This window comes from Eufriesea mexicana, unplaced genomic scaffold, assembly GCF_001483705.2.
Source record: "Eufriesea mexicana isolate 0111107269 unplaced genomic scaffold, ASM148370v2 scaffold2665, whole genome shotgun sequence".
Taxonomy (NCBI): domain Eukaryota; kingdom Metazoa; phylum Arthropoda; class Insecta; order Hymenoptera; family Apidae; genus Eufriesea; species Eufriesea mexicana.
The window spans coordinates 97,524-123,391 of record NW_016910743.1 but is presented as its reverse complement, the minus strand read 5'-3'; the positions used below and the strand labels follow the sequence as shown (position 1 = coordinate 123,391).

General features: G+C 36.5%; 1 protein-coding gene across 1 annotated transcript in view; it reads left to right on the top strand.

The window, feature by feature from the left end:
• The window catches only part of neo (ZP and PAN domain-containing protein neyo), a 161,946-nt gene that overhangs the window by 120,258 nt on the left and 15,820 nt on the right, over positions 1-25,868 (top strand). Inside the window, exons 3-4 of the mRNA XM_017904122.1 lie at positions 14,058-14,394; positions 20,894-21,559. Of these exons, the coding sequence (XP_017759611.1) occupies positions 14,058-14,394; positions 20,894-21,559 (1,003 nt within the window). The remainder of the gene's footprint in view (positions 1-14,057; positions 14,395-20,893; positions 21,560-25,868) is intronic.

Genomic DNA, 25,868 nt, shown 5'->3' with positions numbered 1-25,868 from the left:
TGTTAGATATTTCATAGGAAATACTTGAAATAAAAATGATTCTCTTGGATCCATATATTTTTAACAGAATTTCGTTGAACGCAATTCGAGGAGTTCGAATAATATGGGTAATCTATAACACCTACCTATTGTTATTAAATCATTCACTTCCTGAATACAATTCGACGTGCGTGCACAATGCATACCAAACTCGAGAGCACATTCGAAATGCAAGTCAAAATAATCCAGAAGTAGGTGTGTCGATACCAACATCGTGAATTAATCATTGTACAAAATCAGTGACTATATTCCCATTCAACTTTAGAAATTCAAACGTCAAATATCCCTACACCTGTTCCCGACCTATTATCTCTTACACGAGTCTGTAATTTGTCAAAATAAAAATTTCAAATTCGAGACCCGAAAATATAAATTCTTCCTCAAAAGGAAAGTCAAAAGAAAAAAAAAAAAGGAACAAAGAAATATTAAAATAAAAAACAATGCCACTGTACGATAAAAAAGAAAGATAATAATAGTTATACACTTTAGAAATATTTATTTCTTTATTCCCAACTGTTACAAATTCAAAAAATAGTTGGTTTAGCCAAAAAAAAAGGAAAAAGGAAAAAAGAGGGATAAATAAAACACATAGAGGTAAATAAAACATGGGATGCATAGAACCGAAAACAATCGTGTGCCAGACTTCGGTAAAATGAATCCAGGTGGCCTGGGGTAGAGGAAATAAAAGAAGGCGTGTTTAATTTCTCGATTTGGCTGGCAATATTGGTGGTGCGGCAATTTGCGCGGGAAATATCGTTTGACGTTTCTATTAGAGATCGATGACGATGGGGGCGATGCGTAGCCGCGCGTAAATCTTGTCGCGCTACAATCACAGGCCGGATCAGCGAATCGGATAAAAGTAATTCGCGATAAAAGCGATTTCCCGAGCCGCGCGCGCGGAATGAATAATAAACGCAGCTGGAACGCGCATATCGTGGGCCAATTATTCGAATCGCGAACAATTCTGCCGAAACTTGTTGATTTAACGAACGAACAGTCAACTAGATGCGTTCGATTACGAAACCCTTCATTTCTGTTTGTGCTGTTTCATCAAACGATATCGTTTGAATTTGATCAGTTCGGTTGTCACCGGATCGATAAAAACACTCAGCCAGCTTTGCGCTGCGAGCATCGATGGAACCGATACGTTTGAGACGACCATTTGAATTAACCGTGTTTCCGGAGACTCGCAGATATAGTCCAGGATCTTTAACTGAGGCGCCTAGAGAAGTGATTACAAAAACAGGAACTCGATGTGAAGATTGGTTGCAAATATTGGATTTTCAGGGTTAGAGTTGCTCAAAACTAGGCTGCGAAGGAAGAGTACATATGCAAACCTTTGGATGAGGATGGATGGACGTGGTCTGATCAAACTATGTCTATTGATCAATTGTCCAAGTTGATAGCTTGACTGGATTGATTGGAATAGAAAGATTGGATAGGATAGACCAAGAAATCACCCTATACTGGTGGAAATGACATGTTCTACATGTCTATTAAGATTAACCGTGTTCCCAGGGACTCGGAGATATAGTCCAGGATCTTTAACTGAGACGCCTAGAGTAGTAATTGCAAAAACAGGAACACGATGCGAAGATTGGTTGCCAATAATTGGATTTTGAGAGTTAGGTGTGCTCGAAGCTAGGCTGCGAAGGAAGAGTACATATGCAAACCTTTGGATGAGGATGAATGGACGTGGTCTGATCAGACTATGTCTATTGATCAGTTGTCCAAGTTGATAGCTTGACTGGATTAATTGGAATAGGAAGACTGGATAGGATAGACCAAGAAATGACCCTTTCCAGAAATCACCCGATACTGATAAAACTTATACGTTTATCATACCTATTTGGATTAACCGTGTTTTCTAAAACTCCTACATATAGTCCAGGATATTTGACTGAGACGCCTAGAATAGTAATTGCAAAAACAGGAACTCGATGCGAAGATTGGTTGCCAATGATTGCATTTTGAGAGTTAGGTGTGCTCGAAGCTAGGCTGCGAAGGAAGAGTACATATGCAAACCTTTGGATGAGGATGAATGGACGTGGTCTGATCAGACTATGTCTATTGATCAATTGTCCAAGTTGATAGCTTGACTGGATTGATTGGAATAGAAAGATTGGATAGGATAGACCAAGAAATCACCCTATACTGGTGGAAATGACATGTTCTACATGTCTATTAAGATTAACCGTGTTCCCAGGGACTCGGAGATATAGTCCAGGATCTTTAACTGAGACGCCTAGAGTAGTAATTGCAAAAACAGGAACACGATGCGAAGATTGGTTGCCAATAATTGGATTTTGAGAGTTAGGTGTGCTCGAAGCTAGGCTGCGAAGGAAGAGTACATATGCAAACCTTTGGATGAGGATGAATGGACGTGGTCTGATCAGACTATGTCTATTGATCAGTTGTCCAAGTTGATAGCTTGACTGGATTAATTGGAATAGGAAGACTGGATAGGATAGACCAAGAAATGACCCTTTCCAGAAATCACCCGATACTGATAAAACTTATACGTTTATCATACCTATTTGGATTAACCGTGTTTTCTAAAACTCCTACATATAGTCCAGGATATTTGACTGAGACGCCTAGAATAGTAATTGCAAAAACAGGAACTCGATGCGAAGATTGGTTGCCAATGATTGCATTTTGAGAGTTAGGTGTGCTCGAAGCTAGGCTGCGAAGGAAGAGTACATATGCAAACCTTTGGATGAGGATGAATGGACGTGGTCTGATCAGACTATGTCTATTGATCAATTGTCCAAGTTGATAGCTTGACTGGATTGATTGGAATAGAAAGATTGGATAGGATAGACCAAGAAATCACCCTATACTGGTGGAAATGACATGTTCTACATGTCTATTAAGATTAACCGTGTTCCCAGGGACTCGGAGATATAGTCCAGGATCTTTAACTGAGACGCCTAGAGTAGTAATTGCAAAAACAGGAACACGATGCGAAGATTGGTTGCCAATAATTGGATTTTGAGAGTTAGGTGTGCTCGAAGCTAGGCTGCGAAGGAAGAGTACATATGCAAACCTTTGGATGAGGATGAATGGACGTGGTCTGATCAGACTATGTCTATTGATCAGTTGTCCAAGTTGATAGCTTGACTGGATTAATTGGAATAGGAAGACTGGATAGGATAGACCAAGAAATGACCCTTTCCAGAAATCACCCGATACTGATAAAACTTATACGTTTATCATACCTATTTGGATTAACCGTGTTTTCTAAAACTCCTACATATAGTCCAGGATATTTGACTGAGACGCCTAGAATAGTAATTGCAAAAACAGGAACTCGATGCGAAGATTGGTTGCCAATGATTGCATTTTGAGAGTTAGGTGTGCTCGAAGCTAGGCTGCGAAGGAAGAGTACATATGCAAACCTTTGGATGAGGATGAATGGACGTGGTCTGATCAGACTATGTCTATTGATCAATTGTCCAAGTTGATAGCTTGACTGGATTGATTGGAATAGAAAGATTGGATAGGATAGACCAAGAAATCACCCTATACTGGTGGAAATGACATGTTCTACATGTCTATTAAGATTAACCGTGTTCCCAGGGACTCGGAGATATAGTCTAGGATCTTTAAGTGAGACGTCTAGAGCAGTAATTACAAAAACAGGAACTCGATGCGAAGATTGGTTGCAAATAATTGGATTCTGAGGGTTAGTGATGCTGAAAGCTAGACTGCGAAGGAAGAGTGCATATGCAAATTATTGGATGAAAACGAGTGGATTTGATGCGACCATGTCTATTAATCAGTTGTCCAAGTTGCTAGTTTAACTGGATTGAACGAAAGAGGAAGACTGGATAGGATATAGATAGATAGTGATATGTTCGAGACGTCCATTTGGATTAACCGTGCTGTCGAAGACTAGGGAACATAGTCTAGGCTCTTTAAGTGAGCTGTCTAGTAGTTGTAAGATCCGGAATTTGATGCGAAGGTCTATTACGATTAATTTGATTTCTTGTCTCAGAAGTGCCTGAGGCTAGGCTGTGAAAGAAGAGTACATTTACCAGGTTCTAGGTAAATACGAGTGAACGTGCCCTAGTCTGGGTACGTCTATTAGCCAGTTATCCTAGTTGTCTAGCTTGACTGGATTGCGTGAAGGAAAATGTAGAACGAGGAAAGAAATGACCTTCTTCGGAAACCATCCCGTACCTAAACTTCAGCTAGCAATGAGTGCATCTTCACAGACTTCTTAGTACCTGAAACTCGATCATCTTTATTACACAAAAATCACCATGCAACGTAAATGAGCTAACCTCAGTGGCCTACGAAATTATACACTGCATCAAACCTCTCTAAGAAATAAAACTCACTGCTCTTCCTACATTCAGCTCCCCCTCTGCTACGTGAGCACGTAATACAGTTCTGAAAGCGATTCTTGAATGACACATGATCATAGAACTAACATCTGGAACTAACTACTACCTTATGCCAACAAAACCTCGAGATTTCTCATGGTTTTCACATGAACCAAGACATTTAACGCGTTTATTTCTTAACTTGCAATGCGAAGAGGTGACAAATCAGGATAAATTGCACCGCTGATTTTTAATTAATTCATTCCAGCTGTTAGGAGTTTTGCTGTTTAACATTTTTATCAGCGATATGGGCTAATGACACTTATCCAGCTGAACTGACGCGCGGACTTTTCTTACGGGTACCAAGTCGGTAATAGGCCAGCAACATAGAACCAGGTGCTGCAGGAAAACGAACATAGGTGAACCCAGGAAGAGGTGTATTAGTGGGAGTTTTTGAGTTGCCATTGTTTAGGACGAAGAATCAGCGTTTTTCCTGGCTTTCAATTGTAATAAACCGTGTGTTTAGGAACTACTGGTATATATCCAATTATAGTTTTATCCAGTTCGCACTGTTTTACGACTGCGCGTTCTTCCTTCTTTGGAGATTGAACAATGAAAACACTTATGCAATACGGAAACGTATTACTGGTATGTTTTAGTCTCTATACTAACCTCGGAGCTATGAACCCTTATAGCTTCATAATTAGCGAAATCTTTGGAATTAAATAATCCAAAATCTCTAAAGAAACTTAAGTTGAAAATATTTGGGATTAAATAGTTTTGGGATCCTATAGCCTAAAATCTCATAGTCAATTGGTCTCAGTAGCTAGTCGAATTTTTCCTACTCAGACTTTAAAATTCTCCAAGGTTTTTAACACGTTACTAGGGAACGTTCCTAGGGACCGGTGCTAGGCTTTTCGTTCAGGCCTCGTCGGTCCCTACGGCCCAGAAGGGCCCGCATGATGGCTAACTGTGGCGTGAACGGAACGGTACGCAAAACCGACGTGACGTTTAACGTGTTAATTATCAAAATATTCGAAACCAAATGATCTAAAATTTTACATACAATTCGTTTCAACAGTGACTCCAACGTTTCACAATCAGAGTCTAGAATATATAAAATTTCCTAAATAACGAAACAGCAAAATTCAAATAGCCTGAAATCCTACGATCAATTAATACTTCAGTAGTCATTCGAATCCCTCTATATTCAATAAACGTCCGAATTAGCCAAGTTTATCCCATTTATGTCGCTCCATCGACGTTTTACTAACCTCTGAGCTATAAACCCTTACAGCTTCGTAATCAGCAAAATTTTTGGAATTAAATAATCCAAAATCTCTAAAGAAACTTAAGTTTAAAAATATTTGGGATTAAATAGCTTTGGGATCCTATAACCTAAAATCTCACAGTCAATTGGTCTCATTGTCAGTAGCTAGTCGAAGCTTTCCTACTCAGACTTCAAAATTCTCAAAGTTTCTTAATCATCAAAATATTCGAAAGCAAAAATTCAGTTCGTTTCAATAGTGACTCCAACGTTTCACAGTCAAAGTCTAGAATATACAAAATTTCCTAAATAACGGAACAGCAAAATTTAAATAGCCAAAATTCTAGGACCAATTGACATCTCAATAGTCACTCGAATCCCCCCTATAAAGTGAAACACTTTATGTTCAATAGACGTCTGAATTAGCCAAGTTTATCCGATTTACGTCGCTCCATCGACGTTTCATATTTTCACCTCATTTTTATTACATTACCATCGATTGCTACTATTTCACGATCCCAATAAGAGATTTCCTTTCCGAGGGATCGATCTATTCAGAACTGCGACTATTGGCTTGATAAGGACCTCGTCTGGTTGGCAAATAGGGGAAAAAAGAAACGCCACGATAATCACGAGACCTGCAGACGATTCGATTATACGTTTGACTCAATGGCGACGTTTATCGCGACGAACCGCATAAGGGCTGGCTGATTTTTCGACTTGGATTCCCATCGTCGAGAACTCTGGGAATATTGAAATCATAACGTACCAGCCATGAATATTATTCAGGTCTTAAGGCAATATAATCCAAAATCGATCGAGCGACGTGGAATAAATTTGGCACCCTGCTGTTCACTTTGAGCCTGATGCTAAAATGGTGGGAGAGGCACCAACCTTCCATCCGAACTTCGATTAGGAGATGATGATGATTTATTATCCTCAACTTTTATGATCGAACCACCAGTTCATCGAGATTCTACTCGATATATCGATTAGCTGTTTAGCTGGCTCCTGCATCAGATAAATTTCTTCGATCATGTGATTCTTTATGAAGCAGAGACCATAAGGGAGATCAGTCGACGTTGGATGACTAGTAAATGAAATTTTTAAAACTATTAATCTGTAGTATGGTTACTTGTGTTTTTTGAATTTTTCAAACTTATGATGATTAATTTTTTACACGTATAAAGATAAATATTATAAATAAATAATATGTATAAAGATAATTTATTTACATATAGGATAAATTCTTTATTTTAATTTTCTGGAATTTGCTAACTTGATAAATAAACAATTGAAATAATAGTAATTAAAAATAAATAGTAAAAGAAATATAGGTGATATAACTACGTTTCTATTTAAATAGTATTTTCATATAATAATTTTCTCAATATTATCTGTGTATTTTCAGTAAATGTATAAATGTAGAACTTCAAACCAGTCATTTTGACTACTTTGGAAATCGTAGGGTTAGGTGATCCTCAAATTGTATAGAAAATGGAGAAATTTGAGAGAAAAGTATTGGTTTTGGAATATAATAGAAAATTTGTTTAGAATTTAATAATAAAAATTTGCACATTAATGAACTTGACATTAACGCTATTCACTTCCAGTGATAAAGAATTACATGCATCTAAATGATTTCCAAAGATGGTACGTTTTGATAAAGTGACGAGTGAAACACGAAATGAAAAGTGCATAATTGCATCGATTTTTCAATTTGGAAAATGGCAACGCCACTTTAGCGATACGGCAGAATCGAAATGCAAATATTCACCGTGTGATATCGTAATACATCTCATCAATATTTAGACATATTTCAATGAGCCACTGCGATAAATATTTGTGCAACTGTTACAATTTCCTCTTTCCATAGCAAAGATATTTTTAATATTTTATAAAGGCAAATTCAATGTCAATAATAATAAATTAAATTCGAATGTAATTACACGCCCTAATGGTACAAGAAAATTGAAATTATCAATAATACGTAAGATCAATTAATTTTAGCAAAAGTTTTTAATTTTCAATGTTATATTTTATAAAATTGACTTGAACTGTAGACGAGATATTTTTGTAATACTTGTTCCTAGTAGATAGATTAAATTAATGACATGAATGACAAAATAATTTACTTACTGATCAAATCGATTAATTCTACAAAATTCAAAGTAGAAATTCTTTTAAAATATAACAACGTTAAACAGGAATCAATTAATTTAATACTAAAATTTAAAAAATGTAAGAAAGCAGAAATAATTAAGGCCTATGAACAGTTGATATAATAAATTAAATTGAAATATTATAAATACACTTTTAAAATATTCATAGAAAATTAAAAGTGAATTGTTCATCTGCCAATTCGATCGACTTGAGAAAACGAGAAATAGAAATTTATTTTCAATATGGAAAATTAAAGATCAATTCTATATTTTGATCGTATAGTTTGCATAAATTAATAAAGTTGCGAAATAAATTAATATAATGTACTAATAAAATTTCTAATAGAATTAAAAAATATATGAATAAAATCTAAACTTTAGAATGTTTAAATGACACCTATAGGTAAGTTATTTCCACTCACGAATCATCAGTTGCGAATGACTAAAATGCATTCAAGACCAGTGTCGATACTGGCGAAACGAGTACAGGTATTCAGAGATGGAATCTCGATTCATTTAAATTGGACGGACGAAGAATGCGATCGTGCATTTCTCCGGCAACAATTATGCCAAATAAAACTATCATTATCCGTTCTGTATACAATTTACATTAATCGACCTTAGCCGGAAGAACGTACACACATTCCAATCATCTGGTACAGTTATTGGCATGGAGCTTCTGGAATACCACGATTCCTGCTACATTTATGCCTGTTGCAGGCAAAAAGGGAAATAAGAATAAGGCAATCAGAAATGAAACGTCCCTACTTCCGGACAAGTGATCTGATATTACCTTCATTTCATGCAGGCATTAACGAATGCGGCGCAAAAACGGGGAAGAGACGGGAAACTGTTCGGTTGACTCCTCTGTAAACGCCAGTAAATTAGTGTTTTCGCGGTTCAACTGTGCACTATTACGGGGCAATAATCCCGGCAGTATGTAATAATTGCTTCGGAACCCACGGCGCCAGGCGTCTTTGAAAAATAGAAGAGAGCCCCGTGTAATACGCTCGTATATTTTACCGTGACACGCTTAGAGAGTGAGCGGTTCTAAACGTAATATTTCTGTTTCGCGCCATTAAAGACGAGTTTCTTGTTGATTAAAGCGCCGTAGAACAATTTCGCCCCGTCTCAGATCAACAGTTCCTGATCTCGAAAGAAATGCTAATATCGAGTCACCTTGTCTCGTCGTAAATGCGTCCAGTAATTCCGCTGGACCCTCTCAGCCTGGTACCATTGACAAATGGCGCATGAGAACGGAGGCCGGGGACCAATTTGTTTCATAGCCTGATATTTGTTACTGTACAGCTCGCAGTTTTCGTGGAACACTAGCTTCTGTTGCAATTTTAGCTATGGATTCGGTTGACAGCTACTTTATTGCTAGATCTATCAGCTTCTTAGCTGCGGACTTCATTCGTGACAGTTTTTAGCGGCAGAGCCACCAGATTCTGTGGCAATTTTAGCTATTAATTAGGTTAATTCTTATTTTATTAAAAGATTCACTAGTTTCTATAGGAATTTTAGCTATGGATTCGGTTGACAGCTACTTTATTGCTAGATCTATCAGCTTCTTAGCTGCGGACTTCATTCGTGACAGTTTTTAGCGGCAGAGCCACCAGATTCTGTGGCAATTTTAGCTATCTGTTAGGTTAATTTTTATTTTATTAAAAGGTTCATTAGCTTCTATGGGAATTTTAGCTATTGACTCCATTGATGTCTGTTTTAATGAGAAATCCACTAGCTTCAGTTGCAATTTTAGCTATGGATTCGGTTGACAGCTACTTTATTGCTAGATCTATCAGCTTCTTAGCTGCGGACTTCATTCGTGACAGTTTTTAGCGGCAGAGCCACCAGATTCTGTGGCAATTTTAGCTATCTGTTAGGTTAATTTTTATTTTATTAAAAGGTTCATTAGCTTCTATGGGAATTTTAGCTATTGACTCCATTGATGTCTGTTTTAATGAGAAATCCACTAGCTTCAGTTGCAATTTTAGCTATGGATTCGGTTGACAGTAACTTTATTGCTAGATCTGTCAGCTTCTCAGCTGTGGACTTCATTCGTGACAGTTTTTAGCGGCAGAGCCATCAGATTGTATTGCAATTTTAGCTATCGACTAGATTAATCCTTATTTTATTAAAAGATTCATTATCTGCTATAGGAATTTTAGCTATTGACTCGATTGATGTGTATTTTAATGGAAAGTCCACTAGCTTCAGTTGCAATTTTAGCTATGGATTCGGTTGACAGTAACTTTATTGCTAGATCTGTCAGCTTCTCAGCTGTGGACTTCATTCGTGACAGTTTTTAGCGGCAGAGCCATCAGATTGTATTGCAATTTTAGCTATCGACTAGATTAATCCTTATTTTATTAAAAGATTCATTATCTGCTATAGGAATTTTAGCTATTGACTCGATTGATGTGTATTTTAATGGAAAGTCCACTAGCTTCTATTGCAATTTTAGCTATTGACTCGATTGATGTGTATTTTAATGGAAAGTCCACTAGCTTCTATTGCAATTTTAGCTATTGACTTCACTGATATCTGCTTTAATGAAATTCACCAGTTTCTGCTACAATTTTGGCTGTGGACTCAACTGATATCTGCTGTACGGGAGATTGACTAGCTTTCATTGCAATTTTAGTTATGGATTCGATTAATGTCTGTTTTAGCTAGAGATTCGTTGAGTAAGGATTCCAATTTGAGTCATGGACTTGATTGATCTTGGTTGACTGCTTTGTTTCACAGAAAATTGACATATTTTGGCGTTCTTTTGTCGATACACAGGGGTCTATTCCCTGTGATACTTACAACTGAATTAAATGATAAATTTTCAATTGTAAATATCTTAAAAATTATTGGGTATTGGCACCTGCAACATCAGGGGAACTAAATCTAGCATCCTACCAAATTTATACTAAATTGGTGACCCCAAGACCTTGTAGTCTTCTTGCTAGTGGTAGATCTATTAAAGTAGTCACAATGACTAGTTTCACAAATTTTCCTTCCACTCGTAATAAGAATACACAGCTGATTTTGAAAAATAATAATTAGAGTATTTTTCATCATGAGACTTTAATTACTAATATTTATGAATATTATGACAGTTGCGATATTAAGGTGATTTAATTTGAATCTTTCGAATTACTTTTGAATCTGTATCGAGAATGAACGAAGTCTGAAAAATTTGCATCAGTTCAGTGCTCGAGTTCATTTTACTCGTCTTCAAAATGTCAGCGAATGAAATAGTAAGTGTACTTGAAACAGTGCCTGCTATTCGAACGCCTACCCATTTATTATTCCACAAGATTACTTATCATTGCTGTTTTGCTAGGAATGAATCATCCACGCGATTCATCAAAAGTAGAGCCAGTCTCTATTTTGCTCACTAGTCACTCTGAATGTTTATTTTGTATTCAGCGTTTTAAACAGTCAATCTCTTAATAGCCCACATTTACCATCTTCGAAACAGTTTACAACTTAGCAATAGCCTATACATCAAGGTGATCAGACTAGGTACAGCTAATCTACATGTGGTCTGTAGACAGCTTCTTCGTGGCCATCTCTACAGATGTTTAGAAGAACCTAGAAACCATACGATGATGAGTCATCTAATGAGTGATCCTCAAAATATATCCTCGTTTACATAGACAATAATATACATAGTACATGAATGAACAATAGTATACGAAGAACAATCCAAACTCAAGAAATTTGACAGAGACAAGGGAGTCTTTGAGAAGGAATATTTCAGTAACCATTTTAAACTGGATCCATTTCGCTGGTTTTAAAAATATTGACATGTCAAGTGTTAACACGTTAAGTGTCCAGCCCGTTTTGCTTGCAGTTCCGTTCAGGCCCAGACTCGGTCATCAAGTGGGTCACTGGTGGCGGGCGAAATGTTCATAAAACTCAGAGATACTGTACCAATTATTATAACAGGAAATTCCATACGTTAGGTATAAAGATGACGAAGAATTTAACACCAAAAATTAGCACCTTTTGGTCCTAGACTGGGCCGGACCCTGAGGACCGGTCGGGTCCGAACGGAAAGTTTAGCGCCGGTCCCTGGGGACAGACCCAGACTAGGATCAAAAGCTACTAACTTTGGTGTTAAATTCTTCGCCATCTTTGGACCTAGTCTTTCCATGAGGACTGGCTGGGTCCGTACGGAAAGTCTAGCGCCCGTCCCTGGGGACAGACCCAGACTAGAACCAAAAGCTGCTAACTTTTGGTGTTAAATTCTTCGCCAACTTTGGACCTAGTCTTTCCCTGAGGACTGGCTGGGCCCGAACGGAAAGTCTAGCGCCGGTCCCTGGGGACAGACCCAGACTAGGATCAAAAGCTACTAACTTTGGTGTTAAATTCTTCGCCATCTTTGGACCTAGTCTTTCCATGAGGACTGGCTGGGTCCGTACGGAAAGTCTAGCGCCCGTCCCTGGGGACAGACCCAGACTAGAACCAAAAGCTGCTAACTTTTGGTGTTAAATTCTTCGCCAACTTTGGACCTAGTCTGTCCCTGAGGACCGGCTGGGCTCGAACGGAAATTCTAGTGCCAATCCCTAGAGAACATCGTCGCACTTAACGTGTCAAGTATCCCTGAAACAATTTCTATTATTTAAAAAATGATTCACTGATTCACTCATTGTTGTGCAAAGTTAGACTAATTATTGCAATTTTACTATGGATGCTTCATCCATGCAATTCATCAGAAATAAAATCAGTCCCCAATTTGTTGACTGATCGCTTTACAGGCTTACTTTTGGCGAAATGCAGGTGAAAGAATCTTTGTACTTTGCAGGATGAAGAGCGAGAACTATACATGTAGAGTATGAGGTCTAAATTCGCCTTTACACTGACGGCTTCACGCGATAATGGTCAGCGGTTGTACAACAGACACAGAAGGATTCTGGTCATTTTGTCAGATGTTGTGCAACAGGTCAATTCATTTGACAGTTCGATGGAACATCGTGCTTTGCTGGAACACAGTCGCTTGATGAAACGTAGACGTTTTATGAAACACTGTGATCGAATGGAGCTTAAAATGTTTCCTGATACAGTCTATTACAAAAGTGTTCTTGTCCCTCTTATCGTCCACTTCGAATGATTGCTATTGACTCATGATACGAGTTTACAAAATCCTTAAATTATTTCACTCAAAATTTACACTTCACAAATTTGTTTGATAAAATTACCTTGTCATTAACAATCTCTATTATTTTACGACAAAAATTTAAAAATTCTTAATTGACGGATATTTCGATTTCGACACGTGACAAGTTGGTATAATAAGAATACTTTAGGATATTAATTTCATGACGAATTATTTCAATTCCAGTTTACCTTATATCGAATTTTGATTTCGAAATAAAATGCCTGTTATTTGAAAGATTACTTAATAAATCGCACATTCTCGTTCAAAAAAATTTCGAAAATTACGTAGCAAAGAAGTACTAATCGTTTGGAGTCGAAAATTGAAGAGGTACAGATTTTTCTGTGACTTAGCATATAGGGTGTACCATATCTAACTGTATTCGAATGATTGCTATTGACTCATGATACGAGTTTACAAAATCCTTAAATTATTTCACTCAAAATTTACACTTCACAAATTTGTTTGATAAAATTACCTTGTCATTAACAATCTCTATTATTTTACGACAAAAATTTAAAAATTCTTAATTGACGGATATTTCGATTTCGACACGTGACAAGTTGGTATAATAAGAATACTTTAGGATATTAATTTCATGACGAATTATTTCAATTCCAGTTTACCTTATATCGAATTTTGATTTCGAAATAAAATGCCTGTTATTTGAAAGATTACTTAATAAATCGCACATTCTCGTTCAAAAAAATTTCGAAAATTACGTAGCAAAGAAGTACTAATCGTTTGGAGTCGAAAATTGAAGAGGTACAGATTTTTCTGTGACTTAGTATATAGGGTGTACCATCTAACTGTAAAAATAGATATTGAAAAATAAAAATTCCGTTCACAAGACCTAATTTATGAAATATCAGTAACTCCATATACAAATTTTTGTTCAATTTAATTTCATTGCAATAGCAGTGAATATATTCACCTCTATTTGAACAATTCACTTTTGATTCCTATTTTTACCATCAGACTAATACCAAGATTCCGAGAAAAATTTTAATTAAAACGAGCAAAGCGAAAATGAATATATGTATAAATATTTTAATATAGCCCGAATGAGACAAGGGACTGAAAGGAAGGTTGAATTGATGTTTCAGATCTGCCAACTACGCGAATGCTACGAAACAGTGTGAACTCTCGGACATGGACCGACTGACCGTAGCGGGATCAAGCGCTTTCCAGGCTGCTAAGGGTGTCGATTATCTTGAGAACCATTGCGTGGACGAGCCCGTGAAGCTGTGCGAATTCAAGAAGTTGTCTGGTCGTATCTTGAAAACCGTGGATTCCGTGTACCAGGATGTTGGCAGTGCCGAGGAGTGCAGAGAGCTTTGCTTGAATTCGCCATTCCGTTGCCATTCCTATGACTACGGTGACACTGGCGACATGGTGTGCCGTCTCAGCCATCACTCCAGGGCCACCCTTTCGGATATCCAGGTAAAACTTCGCGATAAATTGTAATTTTTGTCAAATTATTTTTAAAAGTATTTTAATTCCATTCGTTGAAGTTTGGTAGGGTAATTATAATTATCGTTGCTTTTATCGTGATGAATAAGGGGTGTCTGATAACTTGTGCCACTCGAGACAATTTCATATTTAATACTACGTCGAAAAGGAAGAATGTAATTTTGTTCTTACGAGGCTCTATTTTTGAGAAAATTAAATTTGAATATTTATGGACGTAAATTCATCCAATTTATTTTCTAATCGATATAATAAAGTTGTTTTAAAATAAGGAAGTTCGTTCCTTGGGAAAAAATATAGTTTCAAATATGCAGAGTTATTCATATTTGGAACTTTACCGGTATTTTACATATACCTATTCTTACCATAGGGGGTTAAATGACCCCTTGTGGTGTATAAGGTATGCAGAGAATTTTTCTCTGTAAAAAATAAGTTAACCCTTTGCACTCGAGAGACGACTCATAGTCGTCGTTTAATCAGATTTTAAAGGTAGTTGTTAATTAATATTTCGAATTTAAAATTATCCAACAACGCGTGGAATTCGAGGTAAAATAATTTTACGTCTTATAATTAATTTGCACTTCTTATTTTTCGTTTTCAATATATTGTCGACTTTATGGCAGAAAGTCTTTGAATTAATATGCTTCTGTAACGAAAATTAAACAATCAGATAATATGCGAATTTACAGAAAGTCAGATGAGCGAAATAAATAACAAAGAATGTCATTTTACCTCGCTTGGTACGTTTAGTGTCAAGTATAGGTAGATTATTGTAGACAGTTGAATGAAAAATATTCTGATAAAATAATTTTTAGTCGTACATAAATGTAGTCTAAGGAATTAAAAAATTATTGCACCACATAATAAACAAATATTTCAAGCTTCTGAAAGACTAAAAAATCGTATGACACGATGAATCCAAATTTATATTTTTGTCAAAAAAATAATTAAAAAATTATTGTACCCTGTACTAACAAATATTTCAAGTTTCTGAAAGACTAAAAAATTGTACGAGACGATGACTGCAAATTTATATTTTCCTGAAAAAATAATTAAAAAATTATTGTACTCTGTACTAACAAATATTTCAAGCTTCTGAAAGATTAAAAAATCGTATGATATCATAACTACAAATTTATATTTTTCTAAAAAAAAAATAAATGAAAAATTATTGTACCCTATACTAACAAATATTTCAAGCTTCTGAAAGACTAAAATATTGTACGATACGATGACTCCAAATTTATATTTTCGTCAAAAAAGTAATTAAAAAATTATTGTACTCTATACTAACAAATATTTCAAGTTTCTGAAAGATTAAAATATCGTATGATACGATGACTCCAAATTTATATTTTCGTAAAAAAAATAGTCATTCAGAGAATTTCCTTCGACATAAAAAACAAAATACGAATTCGCGTACAATTTATTTATTACTCTCCTATAAAGGTGAATCGTAGACACCATAAAACACTCCGTACAGTAAACAACTCGTATTTAGTACGAGAACTTATGTTCCCATATAAAGTACACCACCTCCAGTACATCAACAAAGAACTTCTAAAACTCGAAAATTCCGAACTAACAAAGCAAGTAATTTTCCTCAAAAACAACGTTATACTCGAGTTCCACAAACTAGACCGTTAAACGCCACGTGCTTCACCAGCAGAGCACGAGAGGAAAGAAAATAGCCGCGATCCGCTACTAAATATATTTCCCAAAACTACTTTTCCCATTTCGAACTCCTTCCTCTCCCTTCAATCTTCTCGAAAAACCCAGCTGAGCTCGTGTTTATTGCGGGAAAACCGGCGAAAAAATTGCTGTATCACTTTCCGATGAGGCGAAGAAACAAATCGAAGACTATTACGCCGTGTCACGCTTCATTTTCGATCCATAACTGACCGTTCTGCTCGGGCAGGGGTGTTTAATAAAGCGTTGCCCCGCGACGTTTCCCGGCGGGGTAACGTTGTTTCACGACGCGAAATTTCGTTCGCCCCCCCTGCGAACTTACTTTAATTCATTTGCCACGGCGAAGTGAAACAATTCGACGTCAATTCCGGGAATAGAATTCGCCTGGAAATCGTAGACCACACATTTCGCCCGTTCCGCTGTGCCACGTACTCTTGAAAGGGCCGGTAGGGATTTTCTGTAAACGTGATTACATTGCACACGTGCAAACCAGGTCGAACAATTCGCCGAGAGCGCATTCGTGGAAAATCGAGTTTCCATCGCAGATGCTTACCCTATCGAGCCTGTGGGGTGGCTCTTCAGGCTTGTGCATACGGGAGGACCGGGGGCGCCTGGTGCCCCGAGAAAGTCAAGACAAAGACTTTTCTTCCCGCCAACCTGTTGAGGAATCGGCTCGCTCTATTTCCACCCTCGTTCTATGTCGAACCGAATCACCGTCACTTTTTACATATCCCCACTCGGGCCACGGGTCTTTTATTTTTTCTTCCCTCAACCCAGTATTTCTGTCCTCCTTTCTTAACCCCTTGGCCTACGCGATATTTTCCGATTGCGCGGCCCATAGTAAATAAGAAGATCGGTTGCACTTCGAGCCGTTCAGTTGTTCAGCCGTGTGCCCAAACTTGCATAAAATGTATACTTCTTATGACACGTATATTTCGGCGCAACGAAGTGCCACGAATTCGACTCCTGCGTATTGTTCATGGCACAAATTCCTCACCACGAGTCAGACTCGTGGTTTCCGCTTACGGCCCAAATTCCTCACCACGAGTCAGACTCGTGGTTTCCGCTTACGGCCCAAATTCCTCGCCACGAGTCTCACTCGTGGTTGTAGGCCAAAGAGATAATTCCTTTGAGAAATTTGTAATTTCAACTATCGGATTATTTAAGTCGCGTAAAGGATCGCGTGATAATTTTAATTTTTGGTGAGATTACTATGTCTGTTATGACGTATGAAAAATTTGACACCTACGGGGTTAATTTGACTAATTGCATTATTAGCCCTTTGCGCTTAGAAGGCGTCTCTTAGTCGTCATTTAGTCATAGTCTAAAGATGTATGTTAATTGATATATCAAATTTACAATTACCCAACGATGCGTAGAATATCGAAGTAAAATAATTCCACGTCTGAATTTGCATACGATTACTACTTTATGGCAGAAAGTCTTCGAATTACTATTTTCCTGTAACGAAAAGATCGCCGAGTGCAAGGGGTTAGTATAGGTTATGTCGTACAGGCGATAAGTAATTATTCTCGATTACTACTTTATGGCAGAAAGTCTTCGAATTACTATTTTCCTGTAACGAAAAGATCGCCGAATGCAAGGGGTTAGTATAGGTTATGTCGTACAGGCGATAAGTAATTATTGTCAATTTTGAAAATTTTGAAAAAATTTGGTTACCGGCGAATTTAGAAAATATTTTCGAGATTTCGGATTTTCCCCATTTTCCCTTTCCATTTCCAATATTTTAATAATTTCCACTACTTTATGGCAGAAAGTCTTCGAATTACAATTTTCCTGTAACGAAAAGATCGCCGAGTGCAAGGGGTTAGTATAGGTTATGTCGTACAGGCGATAAGTAATTATTCTCAATTTTGAAAATTTTGAAAAAATTTGGTTACCGGCGAATTTAGAAAATATTTTCGAGATTTCGGATTTTCCCTATTATCCCTTTCAATTTCCACTACTATTTATCATTATACAATCCTGGAATGAAAATGCTCGAATACTTTTACGAGGAACTTACAGGAATAATGAAAAAGTAACAGGTACATGAATATGTCGGATATATGAAATTGATTTTTGCAATAAAACTGGGCAATTCCGGAATGAAACGAGCACGGTAAATAAGTAAGTGTAAAATAGAATAAATAAATTGAAACATATATTTGAAAATGGAGTAAATAAAATAAATGTAGAACAGGATAAACCCGTATGACAAATACCTCGGTTTTTACGAATACAGATGCAGCAATACCTCTCGTATGCAGGCTAATACTCGTGATCGTTGATTACACCTATTAATCTATTACGCTCGACAATTTTTTGGCTAAAGAAGGGTACGAGTTGGAAAATTTTCTGCTATAAAGCTGATGATATATTTTGAGCGGTAAATAAGAAATCGTATAATAATTAACCCTTTGCGTTAATTAATATATGAAATTTAAAATTACCCAAAGATACGAGGAATATCGAAATAAAATAATTCTACGTTTTAATTTGTATCCGATTTCCTATTTACCGTTTTAAAAATATCGTCCATTTTATAGCAGAAAGTCCTCGAATCACTAGTTTTCTGCAACGAAAAAATTGCCGAGTGTAAGGGTTAACACGTGGAATTATTTAATTTTGATATCCAGCACACTGTTACGTTATTTTAAATTTGATATATTAATTAACACCGAGCTTCAAAATTTTATCAAAATGGCGACAGAAAGGTGATCCTCGAGTAAAAAGGGTTAAAACGAGAATGCATTTAATTTATCGCTATTCGATGCGCGAAAAATGTTGAACAAAATAGAGGAAGGCAAAATCGTGATTTTCTTTTCGCCTTTCCTCGCGTGTTAAGTAGATAGCTGACGATATCTCGCGAAGGTGGAATTTCGCGATGGAAGATTCGAAGGACTTGTGTCGTTTCAGATCACGCACCTCCTCGACCTTGGACCCTTATACGTGTCGCTAAAAAGAGCACGACATTTAACGTGGTAATTTGAAACTCGTTTCCTATATCATTAAACAACTTAAATAATACGTTACAGTAATTGTATAAAGAGGTAATATCTCAAAGCCGATGCTATAATTTCGGTAATGAACGAGCCGCGCGCCAGGCTGATGCATATAGCAATTTATCAGGGGATAAAACGATGAACAAGAATACATTTGTGTGACAGTTTAAGTTTTATAAATAGCGGATAATTCTAACACCGGTTGGCCATTTTAGTAGAAATATGCAAATTGTTATTATCCCGTCGACCCAGATCATCGCATTATCGGGAAGAATTATCGAATTAGCATAACCAACCAACCAGATTACCAGGCACTCGAAGTTTGTTCATAAAGTGTAAATCACCGGCCATTATTTTAGACACGAAATACAACAAACTTAACTCGCGTGAATTTCAATATGATTTAAATTTCATAGTATTATAATTTATTATCCTATTAAAATATAAATATTATATCTGAAATAATTTTCGAAAAATTTTCTCCATTCATTCATCGTGTAAATATCCTTTTATGGATATCAGTAGCACTGATCGATAATATATTTACGAACTTCTCACTGAAATTAAAATATAACTCAAACATAATCCAACCTTCCAGGAATTTTCAGTCTATTCGAATCTCAAAGCCTAGAATTTTTAAGCTGTACGAAAAATTTGGTAACTCTGAACTAAATTTCAAAAAATTAGAAAATTCGTAGGATTACGATATAATAACCACCTAACCTTCATTCGATATAAAAATTCGTTTACAGAAATAAAATTAGTATTTAAAAATAATTTTATTCAAAGTTAATCTTCGAGGAATTTTCAAAGCCTGTGCAGTGAATCCAAAATTTTTAAGCTGTACGAAAAATTCGTTAAAACCGAACTAAATTTCAAATAATTAGAAAATTCGTAGGATTACGATATAATAGCCACCTAACCTTCATTCGATATAAAAATTCGTTTACAGAAATAAAATTAGTATTTAAAAATAATTTTATTCAAAGTTAATCTTCGAGGAATTTTCAAAGCCTGTGCAGTGAATCCAAAATTTTTAAGCTGTACGAAAAATTCGTTAAAACCGAACTAAATTTCAAATAATTAGAAAATTCGTAGGATTACGATATAATAGCCACCTAACCTTCATTCGATATAAAAATTCGTTTACAGAAATAAAATTAGTATTTAAAAATAATTTCATTTAAAGTCTCCTTCATTCGATATAAAAATTCGTTTACAGAAATAAAATTAGTATTTAAAAATAATTTTATTCATAGTCAATCTTTGAGGAATTTTCGAAGCCTATGCAGTGAATCCATAATTTTTAAGCTGTAAGAAAAATTTGGTAAGCCTGAACCAAATTTCAAAAAATTAGAAAATTCGTAGGATTACGATATAATAACCACCTAACTTTTATTCCATATGAAAATTTGTTCACAGAAATAAAATTAGTATTTAAAAATAATTTTATTCAAAGTCAATCTTCGAGGAATTTTCGAAGCCTGTGCAGTGAATCCAAAATTTTTAAGCTGGACGAAAAATTCGTTAAAACCGAACTAAATTTCGAATAATTAGAAAATAGGAGGATTACGATATAATAACACCTAATTTCGATTTTATATAAAAATTTGTTTGCAGAAATAAAATTAGTACTTAAAAATACTTCTATTTTTACAAATATACGTGTATACCAACAAAGCTAGGGATAATACTATATTAAATAAAAAGCAAGCAACAATCAATCAATCTTGGAATACTGAACGGAAAAGAAAGAAAAATTGAACGTCTAATTTCAGGAACCCTACCTGGACGTGCCGGAGGGATCAACGTACGAGTTGAGCTCTTGCTACAACGTGACCATCGACTGTCGCGCGGGCGACATGGTGACAAGAATCCAAACGAGCAAATTGTTCTACGGCAAGGTGTACGTGAAGGGGTCGCCAAATTCGTGCGTGCAGGACGTGAAGGGCGCGTTGGAGTTCGAGCTACGTATGGCGTACGACGATTTAGAGTGCAACATCAGACAACAGGGCCTTGGCCGGTACCTGAACGACGTCGTGATCCAACACCACGACACCATTGTCACCAGCTCCGATCTCGGCCTGGCCGTCACCTGTCAATACGATCTGACCAACAAAACTGTATCGAACGAAGTGGACCTCGGCGTGCACGGTGACATAACGCCTGCCCTGTCCGAGGAAGTGATCGTCGACTCGCCCAACGTAGCCATGAAGATCACCGATCGCAGTGGAAACGAAGCCATCCCATCGGCCGAAGTCGGTGATCCACTGGCACTGAAGTTCGAGATCCTCGACCCTAACAGCCCGTACGAGATCTTTGTGCGCGAACTGGTGGCTATGGACGGCGTGGACTCCAGCGAGATAGTCTTAATTGACTCGGATGGCTGCCCCACCGATCACGTCATCATGGGCCCGCTCTACAAGTCGGCTACCACCGGCAAGGTAAGTTCCAGGCTAATGGTTATCATTTATCGTTGGTGTAGCGCGCGATGCGAACACACGGCGCCACCATAAGCACGCTAACTTCTCGGTAGAGACTTTTTAACGAGATCGTAAACGGCCACGTTCGGAATTAGTTTTTTTCAAACCTCCACGTGTCTCATTACCCTCGACACTCTCGGCTACGATCGAGCCATCATTCCGTAGACTAAAGACGAACTGCATACGTGACCGTGACCATAGAGGCTAGGGAGGTGGAGGCTAGAGATGGGACCAGGGACGAGGCTAGAGACTAGGCTGGAGGCATCAGCTGTCGCAGCAAGAACTGTTATTACTCGTGTCGGTCTTGCGACGTCTGTAATTCCTCCCACGCGCGTTTCTCGTAGTTAATGACGAGGAGAAAAGAAAGAGAGGGTAGAAAGAAAGAAAGAAAGAAAGGGGGGTAAAGACCGATTCTAATTTGACGGACACAGCGAGGCAGTCGAGGACTCGGCTAATAGAGATGCTGGGTGCCGATAATGTCGATGCTTGCGCGCCAGCCTTTATGGGAACCCTCGCGCCACGTTGTTTCGCGTTCGGTATAAGCCAGAGAAGGAATGGGGAGCGTGGCTGGAAGAAACCGCGAGTCAACCAGTCGGTCCGACTGCATGCTAATCAATCACTCAAACGGATTTTACGACGGGAAGCAATTTGCTCGCGCCATAACAGGTCGCATCGTTGATGCACCGTCGTCTTAGCTATGGCGCGTCCTGATGCGTTGATAGCAGCTTCGGGGGCTCGTTATTATTTTCACCGTGTAATGCTAGCTGTCGCCTGAAAATTTGGAAAGTAAACAACTCTTCGTCAAGCCTGACGCGAGGAATATCGCGGATAGAGGAGCATCGTCAGTGAAAGTTAGCTCGCACACGGGTTAAGTTTCACAGTCTTGGCAGTCGATATATTCAACTTATTTTGGGACGTTTGTCTTTGATTTTTCAAAAATTTCGAAAATTTCGAATAATTTCAAATGGCTGTAAAGGAGGATAGTTTCTCTTCTTTCGATAAATTTGTTGACTTCGAGTATATTTCAATCTTACGATATGGAAACACCTGTCAATTGTCCTTCGCGCATCTCTGACATTTTAACCCTTTGCACTCGAGAGGTAAGCTCCAGTCACCATTTCATAAAATTTGCAAGATCGATATTAATTAATATATCAAATTTAATGCAATGTAACAGTGTGCGAGATATCGAAATCAAATAATTCTACAATTCTATTATTATACAATTCTGTATTTACTGTTCAAAAGGTATTGTCAGTTTTTTAGTAGAGAATTTTTGAATTTCTACTCTTCTCTAGCCAAAAGTCGTCAAGTGCAAAGGGTTAAATATTTCTTATAGATTTGTTAGGTTTTGCAGAATTTGACTATGGGTACTGAAATTTAGATTTTTGTAACAGTGTGCGAGATATCGAAATCAAATAATTCTACAATTCTATTATTATACAATTCTGTATTTACTGTTCAAAAGATATTGTCAGTTTTTCAGTAGAGAATTTTTGAATTTCTACTCTTCTCTAGCCAAAAGTTGTCGAGTGCAAAGGGTTAAATATTTCTTATAGATTTGTTAGGTTTTGCAGAATTTTATTATGGGTACTACAATTTAGATTTGTTAGATATTTTGTAAAATAAGATGAGTCACATCTGCATATACTTAAATGAAAAAATTTAAATTAGTTACGAATTAAATAAATTTCCATAATATTTATGCATAAATAGAGACAGATGAAAATAATCTAGAATATAAAACTACGTGACAGTGATATTATTTCATCAAAACTCGATAGAAACGTACGCACAATTCGACATAATCGAATGTAGAAAATGCATTGGATATTGCATTGCAATAAACAAAACGTCGAAAAAAGGAAAAGAAAGAAAAACGTGTTATAGTGATTACAAAAATCCCAATAATTTATGATATAATAAAAAATTTGGTTTTTTTAAATCATTCTCTTTTAGTTAATTGAGAGATAATTTATCCGAAGACAAACAAAAACGAGTAAATGTGCGTCAATTATGTTAAAAGGGAAGAAAATTATGAAATCTTGCGAGGCACGTGTCTCCGACAGCCATAAACTAAGCAATGTGCAGGAGTGTTATGGACTAGGTGCTTAAGGGGTTAATCAGGAGGAACGTTTGATTGCTTCGTAGAGATAGAAGCGTGTAGAACTAAACAGTAAGGCAGCGAGGAGGAGAATAAAGCTCCCCAGAGTCGCTGGATTCATGTGTTTCAATTACGTGTTAACGCAATATCACTTACCATGTACCCCAGAGATATTTCCATTTTAATATCTGTTTTCGAGGAAAAGAGAAATAAGAAGCGGGGGAACTGTGAACTTGCGAGAACAGTAAATTGCTCGTTTCGTGATTATTTTTTATTCGTATCGTTACATTAACGTGCAGAACACTCTACTTCCATTAACTCGGACCGTTGCTGGAGCAAATTCCAAAAAAGAAATTGAAATTTCGAACGTTGCTGAAATTAAAGTTATTAAAATTTGGTACTAATCAGTAGCAAAAATAATATCAGAGAAATATTCGCGATCGTTTGAGAAATACAGAAAATACTGCGAGGCATTTGTGAGTTAGTAATAAACGCCATAATTTGAATAATTATTCAATATCGTACGAATTCAGAAGGCATGTATGATGATTAATCCTCGTGTTTATAATTCACATAACTAATTTTTAATCCAGATCCACGTGTTCTATAATTTTTAATTCGTTGCATTCCATTATGGCAATATCGATGATATAGAAATTATTATTTGATAAATAAAAAACAAAATTTTCGCTTCAAATAGCTGTCTACTAGAAGACAAATTAAAAAATTCCTGAAGTATGAACATTCTTCGTTTCATATAGGTGTCCATTGCGTACGAAATAAAGCACTTTCATTGTGCACCAATTTTTCATTTCAAATACCTTTTCATTGCAAAAGAAATAAAAAAGGAATTCACAGAGTACAAAAATTAGAGAGCAGAAATATTTTACATCGAATATTTTATTATTGCGAAAGACAAAGGAATTATTTACTTTAAATACGTTTCTATAGGGGGAAAACCAAAACATTTTTTAAACGAAAAAATTATTTTCCTGTTAAATAAATCTCTATTGCAAAAGGAATCAAAATCTTCCAGAAACTCACAAATTTTTACGTTTCTATGGAGCAGGAACCTAAACATTTTTTAAACGAAAAAATTATTTGCGTGTTAAATAAATCTCTATTACAAAAGCAACCACAGTTTTTTAGAAACTAGGAAATTTTTACGTTTTTATGGAGGAGAAACCAAAATATTTTTCAAGCGAAAAAATTATTTGCCTGTTAAATAAATCTCTATTGCAAAAGGAACCAAAATCTTCAAGAAACTCAGAAATTTTTACGTTTCTACGGGGAAGAAACCAAAACATTTTTTAAACGAAAAGATTATTTGCGTGTTAAATAAATCTCTATTGCAAAAGGAACCAAAATTTTCCTGAAGCACGAAAATTTTTAATTTCAAATATTTTCTACCCCAAAATCGTATTTCATACAAGATCAAGAAATTCTTAGCTTGCAAATAGCTAAATTCTTTATTCACAGCCATTACACAGCTATTTAAATCAATTTGTAATAATTATTACTACCCACCTGTGAGATTAAAATGAAAGATTCTAACAAATTATAATCCTTCTCTTCAGAAATGAACGATTGCTAAGGGTTAAAGATGCTCACCTCTATCCGAGCATATTAACCGTAGAAAATAAATCTTCGATGTTTGTTAAGTTTCCCGACGCACTTACGAAACATGTGAGCATAAATAAACTACGAAGGGAAATAGATTCCGCAGGAGGAAGCGAGAAGGTAGCCGATATGTCTCGATATAGGCACCAAGACATTGATCAATGATCGCGACCACGCCCACTACCAGATGGATGACATTATCGATGTAACAACGATTCAGACATTCGTGAGAGCGTGTTAAAGTGTCAAAATACCGCTGAATCATCGACGAGATGCAATTCCATTCGCAAATTCCCATAGATCTCTCTCACGTCAGCGAATCGCGAAGGAATAAATTACTTTCGCGAACTCATTAGCGCCATTATTAAACGATTATGGATTTTTCCCATATATCTACATACTTCTTATCCACTGTATAAAAATTGATTTACGTAATTTGCAAATTTCAATGCAATTCCATTCATGAATTTTCATAGACCTCTAACGTGTCAACGAATTACGAAGAAATAAATTAATACCGCGAAGAAATTAAAGTCGTTGCTGAAC